We start from the raw sequence: 9,715 nt of genomic DNA, 5'->3' as shown, positions 1-9,715 counted from the left end.
TTGAGTGCGGATTTATTAATTATTTATTAATCTTTTTGGCATAAAAATTCGCTATAGTTTTAATTTTATAAAATATGTCCAGGGCCCTTTTGAGGATAGGAGTTTGGTTATTGGCATAGGCTGGTACTCCCCTCTTATCCGGCCTGCTCTAATCAAATCCATCCATTTGTTATATGCATAGAAGTAGAATGCATAGAATGGTCATTGTTAACAAAAGTATTGTCTAAAAGCGAGTCATCGAATAGATAGATGGAAAGTCAGAAGAGAGACGAGAGAGAGAGAGATGAAGTTTAGCAAACAATGAACAACTCTGCCGCGCAGAGTTTTTGTAGCAACATTTTTGGAGGCTGAGAGCAATTCTATGCCTTCTACTTCTATGGTTATATGTAGTTACTATCAGCTTCTGGTGATATATGTAGTTACTATCAGCTTCTCTAGACTCTCATCACCAAAGGTAGGCGTTGGCTTGATGATTTTCAAATAACAATAGACCTCTACATGGTTTTTCTAAGAAATTGACAATAGTGGACCATTTTTTGTGAGGAAAGCATTGAGCCAATGCTTACCTGCGCTCATCATTCGTCCAGACCACATATCTGAAACACGAAAATAGTGGAAAGTCTTTCTGATATTGTAAATTCCTCTAGGATGGAGATGCAAGTCCGCTTCACAATCCATGGAACATGGAGCATTCGCCTCCAGCACTACATTTCGAAGGCATGTTTGTATGCCAGAGTGTTTCTCTCATTCCTTTTTAACGTCTAATTCTCTGCTCTCTAGGATTTTACCATACAAGTCTTGGTTTTTTTTCAGCGCGTACTGGTTCTTCCATATATTTGTCAGACCAGCCTTTGTCAACGCCATTGGATCAGAGGGTTGGTGTATTTGTACAAAACAATGTTTACATACATTAAATATTTATTAAATGTCGTACCACATACATACAAGCAGGTAATATAATATGTATATTGAATATAAGATTTATTTATACAATTATAAGTAAGTATATTAACATGAATCAAAATTGATTGTGACTAAACATGAAAACTATGTACATAAATAAATAAATTTATAAAATTTTCAAATATAATAGTTACATATCTACACATGTATATAAATAAAAAATTTAAATAATACAATGGTGTGCAGTTTCTTTCTTCGACGTTGCTTACATACATGTTCCTGATGTATTGTACTTTTATCAGAAGGATTTTATCAACAGATTATATTGATGTAATCAAAATTACAGTGAATATATCATATTTTGGTACATATTTAATTGATTATGAAATTTATTTTGTATTGTAAATGGCATGGGAACTCACTGTATTTTGAACACATCAACGCCTGATGAATTAATCTGTCACAAACATCCACTAAAATCATTTTTACTTAACACTTCTTACTTTTTAGCTGATCACATGTTACATCACTTCAGTTGAGTGTTTTAGTGGTGGAACTTACATTCCCAACACAATCACAGGCCAACGTATATGTTAATGTTTGAAGTCCAATTTACCAGATGTTCTTCAGCTAGAGAAGCAACACTCATCATAATGGCTTCAGCACACCTCATATTCAATACAAAAAACGATTATCTATGTACATAATATATATATGTACATATATTGAGTATATTTATCTGAAATTCGATCTATCCTAGCTCATTTTAAACTCAACGGGTTCGTCATGATACCGGAAAATTGTTAGATTGTGGACTACATGATGTTTATTATTTGTCCTTAACAACTAGCAGATATAACCAGCATAAATAATACGCTAGAAAGGTTTTAGACCTAAATATTACACATTATTATGTTTAAACAACATTGGAAATATCTGCTAGTGGTATAATGAGACGGCGTGTGCAAATATAATATTCTAAAATAAATAAACATCCCAAATATATAAACAATGATACTTCACGGCTAGCGGGAATGACTCTATTGTCTATTGGGTCACAAATAATGTTTCATCAATGAATCAAATATAGCTAGGCCCTCTTTGACAGATACGTTTTAAATCGTCGGTGGAGTTTCACCGTAAGCGTTTGGAATATGAGTTTTTTTGTGTCGACTGAACGAGGACGACTTTGAACACTTGTACTCGCAGAATTCGCAATGGTACGGTTTCTCACCGGTGTGGGTCATCACGTGATTCTTCAACCGATACCGAGTGTGGCAAGAGTAAGGACACAAGTCACACGAGAACATCTTAATCGCCAGGTGCGTTCTTTTGTGCAGCTTCAAGTAGGCGGCGCTGATGCACCTGTACGGACACTTGTCACAAGCGAATGGCCGCTCTTGACTGTGCACCATCAGTTTGTGGTTCTTCAGAGAAGCGTACTGAATCGACTGGTAGGAGCAAAGGTCGCAAGAGAAGCTCTTAACACCAGTGTGTATCTTCTGATGCGCTATCAGATTGCTTTTGGTTTTGGCTTTGAAGGCGCATTCGTTGCACGCGAACCGCTTTTCATTGGAGTGTCTGTTGTTTTTGTGTATCCTCAAAGCCGACACGGAACTGCATGTGTAGTGGCATTTGTCGCAGAGGAACGGCTTCTCTCCGGTGTGTAGCCGTTGGTGCTCTTGCAAATAAGCCTGTCGTGCACACTGGTACGAGCACATGCTGCATGAGTAGGGTCTGTCGTTGGTGTGCCTTCTCATGTGCCTCTTCAGATTTGACGAATTTGTGCATTTGTAGTCGCAGTTGGTGCACCGGTATGGTTTATCACTGGAGTGCGTCAGAATGTGGTTTCGCAGCGACGATCTTTGAATACATCTGAAGCTGCAAATCGTGCACGCCAACGGTTTGTTTCCCGTGTGCACGTTCATGTGTATTTTCAACTTAGACGGTACATTGGTTTTGAAATCGCAGTGCGCGCATTCTATAGGGTCCTTTTTGAATTTACCTATGACTCTCCTTATCTTAACTTTTCTTTTGGTAATGATCAGATTGGACTCATTGACATCGACGTCTTCGAATGGATTTTTTTCTTCATTTTTTATCGCTGAGAGTTTTGTATCACTGTTTATATCGTCGTCGCTTTGAGACGACAAATATTCTGAAGGTGTTTCTTTGAATTCTAATTCGACATGATCTAACTTTTGCTCTCGCTTGATTATGGGCGATGCTGAACAGTTTGATAAAGCGCCACAATTTGAGTACAAAGACTGGTTTTCAATGAGGTGTTGGAGTTTCTATAAAGAAAATAACATTGTAATTATTAAAATTTAATTTAAAATATATATTATATTATATGATACAGTATATGCAATTCTGTTATCCAGCAGGTTTGTGGAAATCCTTTGTTAAAAATTAAATGACATTTACTGTATAAAAAGTATCAACTTACACTCTTATCGTCATTAAAAGACGATGGGATTTGCTTTAAAATATTTTCAGCTTTTTCACATTTAGCCTTGAACGAATAAGCCTTTTTAATATCGTTGAGACATGCCAAGCATACATTACTCGGCAATCCATCATTAGGTTTTATCTTAAAATATTAATACAAGATCAAATTTTTAGTAAGAAATCATCACTGATACAAGTAAAATAAATCTCCATTACCTCAACTTGACAAAATGACATTATAATCTCGTAAAGGTGAAGAGATTCCTCTTGAACATAATCGAATAGGCAAGAACCATGTGGGTTCAAGCACAGACAAGTGCGACACAGTACATCAGACATTTCAGATTATTTGAAATATATTAATAGATTTAAATATCAGTTGAGATAACCAATAAGTACTTAAAATTCCATTCATACAACAAATACATTTTTACTTGAACTACAATTACTAAATGTGGTTAGGTTTTGTGTCAAATTAAGTTCATTTTTCGGATCCGAGTACAACCAAATAAACAACGCCATCGTCGATGTATTTTGCCTCTTGATTGTTGTAGCTGTCAGTTGAAAGTCATGATAAATAACAAGAAAATTAATTTATTGATTCATTTATATTATATATTTTAGAGAGTTATATATTTTAGTCAATAGACAAATTTAATATTTATATGTGTTATAATAAAACCGGAGAAACAAAATTGATAAGCAATCTGCATAGACGGATGACAGCCACTGCTACCAACTTGAAATTGCGATAACAAAACACTCATTTCAGTACTACTTGTCTGATATAGACATGATTGATGATTACTCAAAACAAGAAGTTACAAGCAGCCCATTCGTTAACAATTCATTCATTATATTAAATATCTATTTTAATTTTAATCTCAACCATCAGTACAGGGCGGCCTTCGAACGATGCTTTATGCACAAAAAATGGTGCACTATTGTCAACCATTTTTTTGTTCTTTTGCTTTATACAGTAATGGAAAGGCCTCTTGTTATTTAACGAGCATCCGACTAACGCATATCTCTGATAAAAAGTGCGATGGCCAGTGGTGTCACTTATATCATCAGCATACCGAAGATTTGACAATTTTTTTATTAATGGACCCCCTTTCACCCAGGGACGTCATGGGTGCAGTTTCCCCCCCCCCCCCCCCCCCTAAATTTTAGAATAGTGTGAATTCAGAAAATAGTATGAATTTAATGATCGTTGAAATATGTACTATGGATCTATGAATGCTACGTTTATTTCTTATGTTACTTTTGGGTAGCTAAGGGCGGTTTCAGACTAGCGTTTTTTTTCTGCGCGTATACGGTCGTTTCGGCATACGCGCTTACACGCGCGCTACTTTTCGCGCTTCAAAAAACTGGACGCGCGTACACGGGCTTATTCCGGCGTTTTCGCTCGAACCGGTAGTGGTGATTCAGTATCAACATGGATAATACGAGCTTATAAGCGCGTCTACGCTAGTACGAGTTGCGCGTATGGAAAACGACGTTCCTATACGCCACTACATGCACTTCAAAAAACGAGATTATACGCGCGTATAAAACGCTAGTGGCGAATAAAATAATCGCTACAATTAGCTACTTTGAAAACATTTTTGCCTACCCCCCACAAGAAAACGTTGAAATAACATCCAGTGCCGGTTTTAGGGGGGGGGCTGGCTCGGGCGGCACCCGAGGGCGCCGAACGATGCGCCAAAGGCGCTCTAAAATTTAAAATTAGAGCGCCAAAAGCCATACAAAATTTTACATTAGAGTGCTAAAGGCGAAATTTTTTTCTAAGGGTGTTTAGAAAAAAATGCTCGAGGGCCCCATTGTGTGTAAGGCCGGCACTGATAATTGATATGTCGTTGCCACATAACTTTGCCAAACGTCTACCGTAATCATTTTAACGGTGAAACCTATATCGCGTGTACCTCAGGTATATGATTACTAATGATATACACTACCAAAGATTACATTTCGCACGGCTGGCTACCTGCTGCTGTCGGTTCGTGCCGACTAGGTTTGAACAGACCTTTATACGTATTAGTGAAATAATCGTGAATCGATTAGTTTTCTGAAAATATATGTAAGAATTTTATAAAAAATATAAAGTAATTACCTAATTCGGCTCTTGCAAGTATGATTCTGCTCTAATATTTTTCACATCGGTGCGCCCCGTGCTACCAGCTCGCAATATCTGGAGAATCGTTTTATCAACTTTTCGTCTGTTTAAAAAGGTGTTTGTATATTGTATACAATGTTTTTGTATACATGTATGCAGGACTTATTTGAAAAAAAAAAGGTGCCGGACTTACTTGTCAAATTTTTATTGGAAAATATTGTATTCAAATTATATTATATGTATATGTACATATATAGAATATTCGTTTGAAAAATGCTGAGACAAAAAGGTGCCGGAACGCCGTTCTACCGCGTTACATGGAAAAAAAGCCCAGCATGTATGTAATATCTATAATATACGAGACATATTGTGATCACTCATAAATTTTTAAGTTTTTAACACACCTTTGAAATATTTAAAAAAAAAACGTTTAAAAATCAATTCTTACAATATTTTTTTAATAGTTAATCTTTATCTTGTAAAATAAGTAAATTAATATGTAAAAAAATTTCATATATGTGTTTTGTATATATATACAAACTTGACGACGAAATACAACGAAAAAGTTGGGAAAACGAGACTTGAGATATTGCAAGTTGGTGGAACGAAGTAGCCCTCTCTCAAATGTCTAGTGTGTGTGTATGTGTTCACCAAAATACTCAGGCTGGCCGCGAGAAAGTAATGTCTATAAATATTGGAAGTCTTTCGGATAAGGCATCAGTCCGGCTCCGATTACCGCAGCGGAAGCACGACACCACTAGCACCAGCAGTCATAGCCACCAAAGCGATCCATCCACCACACCGACCAAAACTGACACATCGATCTCTTCCACCACACCGATTACGACGCTTCAGTGATCTCATCCACCACACCGATCAAAACTGCCACATTGATCTCATTCACCACACCGATTACGACGACTTCAGTGATCTCATCCACCACACCGATCAAAACTGCCACATTGATCTCATTCACCACACCGATTACGACGACTTCAGTGATCTCATCCACCACACTGATCAAAACTGCCACATTGATCTCATTCACCACACCGATTACGACAACTTCAGTGATCTCATCCACCACACCGATCAAAACTGCCACATTGACCTTATCCACCACACTTATCAAAACTGCCACATCGATCTCATCCATCACAGCGATTAAAACCACCACATCGATCTCATTCACGAGAGCGACATCATCCATCAAAAATATCGAAGCAATCTCTTGCAGCATCACAACGACCTCACCTATCATACTGATCACAGTCACTTCTGGGATCTCATCCACCACACCGATCACAACCGTCACATTGAACTCATCCAATTTAGTGACTTCATCCATCATAAATATCGAAAACATCACAAATATCTCATCTACGGCTCCAACAGTTACCACAACCACCATGAATAGCAACGATAGCCGCACATTTTCGTTGAAAAAACAAATTCTACGACGATTTAGAAATGGCATCGGCTCCACAGTAATGGGCACGATTGGAAACGATAACCGTCCAATTTCGTTAAGAAAACGAATTCTACAACGATTCAATAATGGTATAGGCTCTATAGCTATGAACACGATCGGAAACGATAACCGTCCATTTTCGTTGAAGAAACGAATCCTTCTACGCGCACGAGCAGACTTCGATTTAAATTCAACATATGGGGGGTCGGGAACAACATCGTCAGTCAATCGAACTTTAGTCGAACCTAGCTCAAACCATTCGACGAGTAGTTCCATTATGGCAAGTCGTCCTTCCACCAGAGTTTCATTGAATATTCATACCGCCATTCAATTAGATTCATCCAATAGAGAAGGCCACGAAGCCATGGAAGTGAGCGTCGCTCACAGTGTCAACGCTCACGTCGTCAACACCACTCTGAGGTTGACCCTGAAAAGATCCAGATATCCAAGCCTCGACGACACTTTAATGGATAATAGCTATTCTCCGACTCGGCGATTAAGATACAGCTAGATGCAAAGCCAACAATGCTCATCGATGTATCCGCCGCAGTCGGACGAATGCAAAAATCTCACGAGAGATTTTTACACCGAGACGAGTGTGAAAAATATCGCACAAATCCTCGCCACTTTTAAATTAGTCCAGTTATGTCTAAGCCACTCGCTGGAACTTTACTTTAAACGGCTCTTTTCAGGGCCACCATATTTTTATTTCTCGGTTTACTGATTTATACATGTTTATGTATGTTAGTTTGAACCAGAGAAATGTAACAAACATTTCTCTGGCTTGAACAACGATATTACCCTAGCCGCACTTTTGACATTTCAGACGATTTGCAATAAAACCAATAAATAGAATTTGTTAAGCACGGGAAAACATAAAAAGATATATAAATATATGTATGTAAGTACCAATGAAAATATTTCAGTTAAGTACATATATATGTATGTATATGTTCTTATATTTATACATATGTATGTAGTTTTTAATTTTCAAACATAGAAGAATGCGTGAATAAATGATTAAGTTGGCATGCTTGGGTTGAATGTATGTTTAGGTTGGTTATCTGCGTAGCGTCACGCCAAACAACAGTTCTCGTTGGGGCCGTCGACACCGGCAATATTACTTACAATATTTTCGTAATATTGTTGGTGTCGACGGCTCTATTGACATGTTTATTCTGCGAATTGAATCCTACATATTATGTATATGCAAATTCAACTGGAAAATTAGCTGACGATAAAAGACGTAATATGTTTTTAAGAATGCATACACGTATACTATTTCATATTAAATTGTTGTTTAAGGTTGGATAATTTCCCCAGATTTATTTAATTTTCAGAGAGTTAGCGAAGAAACCTTCGTCGAATTTTCAATTGGCCTTTTTTTATACGAATAATAAAAATACGTAATAATAATTTTATTTAGCGAGGTTTAGAACCATTTTTTTGGTTTCATTTTAAACAATTAAATATATATTTTTTTACCTTGATTCCATAATTCTCGGCGATGATGCGCTATCGTTTTCCCCAGAAGTTTCAGAATTTTTAATCCCTACTCCTAAATCATTGAATAAATGCTATGAAGCGACTTTGGCCTTTCATTTGAATCCTGAACCCACCCGTGCGCAACACTATTACAACAGTATAGAAAATAAAGTAAAAGATAACATATCAAAGATATTATTACAACCAATGCCATATTGGCCGTCATGTAATCAAGTTTACATATACACACACCTTCTCAATTCGGTTTTATTTTTGTTTCAATAGAATACCATTTAGTCCTTGTCCCAGTTATAACCTATAAATAAATAAAATTAAAAATTAAACCAAAACAAATCTTATTTGAGAGCAAATAAGCGTAGTATCAAGATATTATTCATTACTGATTTCCGTTGCATCAGCAATTAAACATAGGGTTATTACAAAAGACGCAGTATTTTTTTTAAATTCAAATATAATTTTTCACATTTCATTTTAATTTTATATAATGTCGCACACCTGGAAATTTTTACTAAAATATGTAACACAATGCTTAATATTTCAATACCTTATTTTGTTATTGCTTACAAAATGCTTATAAAATTTTATACATAACTTGATATTAAGCTCAAACTTCTCGATATGAAATTTCAATTCAATAAACCAAAAGGTTTCTGAGAAAAATATAAAAAGCCTCTTTTCTCTAGAGTAAAAGTACTACAAATATTCAAAAAATATTGGGGTATAAAATGTATAATTACATGTAAAAAAAAATTCATTTCAAAATTTGTCTGATTCGGTTGGTGGTTTGGGAGATAATTGGATTCAAAAACTTAAAAAAGGAGGACACCTATAAGGGGAGGTACCATTTCCAGTCAACTTAAAAATTTACGTCCTGTCGATAAGAATTTCAGCTTCAGTTTCAGTTCGATAGGACTAACGGTGTTCAAAAATCACACACACACGTTTTCTAGATCATGGCAACGTGATCAGTGATCGATTTTGAGTTCGAATCAGTCAAAATCTTGAGTTCGAATTTTCACATGATCATAAAACTTAATTTATTGTTACTATGTATGAACATAGATAAAGTAGTTATCAAAAATTAATATGTAACCTAATTTATTAAATTATTGGCAATTAAATTGGTATAAATTAAAAGTAATAACATTAATTGTACACATATGGACACTAAAACTGGTCACACCCTAAAACTGATCCCGAGAAAACTGGTAACATCCTAAAATCGGTTAACCAGTTTTTCTCGTTACCGATTTTAGGATGTGACCAGT

At 36.1% G+C, this 9,715-nt stretch overlaps 1 protein-coding gene across 1 annotated transcript; it reads right to left on the bottom strand.

Moving 5' to 3' along the window:
* Positions 1–904: 904 nt before the first annotated feature.
* Positions 905–4,110, bottom strand: LOC143917863 (uncharacterized). Its single transcript, XM_077439473.1, has 3 exons — positions 3,571–4,110; positions 3,353–3,496; positions 905–3,197 (listed from the first exon to the last, which is right to left on the bottom strand). Exons 1-3 carry the CDS (start codon positions 3,691–3,693, stop codon positions 2,019–2,021), a joined length of 1,446 nt encoding a protein of 481 aa, XP_077295599.1. The 5' UTR covers positions 3,694–4,110; the 3' UTR covers positions 905–2,018.
* Positions 4,111–9,715: the final 5,605 nt, after the last annotated feature.

The sequence above is a fragment of the Arctopsyche grandis genome, chromosome 10 (genome assembly GCF_051622035.1).
Source record: "Arctopsyche grandis isolate Sample6627 chromosome 10, ASM5162203v2, whole genome shotgun sequence".
In the NCBI taxonomy this organism is placed as follows: Eukaryota; Metazoa; Arthropoda; class Insecta; order Trichoptera; family Hydropsychidae; genus Arctopsyche; species Arctopsyche grandis.
Note: the sequence above shows the minus strand (reverse complement) of the source record. Positions and strands in the feature narration are given on the sequence as shown.

Excerpts from the sequence above, each read along its gene's own strand:
- LOC143917863 (XM_077439473.1), bottom strand. The coding sequence starts at position 3,693 with ATGTCTGATGTACTGTGTCGCACTTGTCTGTGCTTGAACCCACATGGT. Across the intron at positions 3,497-3,570 it reads TGTCATTTTGTCAAGTTGAG|ATAAAACCTAATGATGGATT; the intron begins GTAATGGAGATT and ends TAATATTTTAAG. Across the intron at positions 3,198-3,352 it reads CTTTTAATGACGATAAGAGT|AAACTCCAACACCTCATTGA; the intron begins GTAAGTTGATAC and ends TTTTCTTTATAG.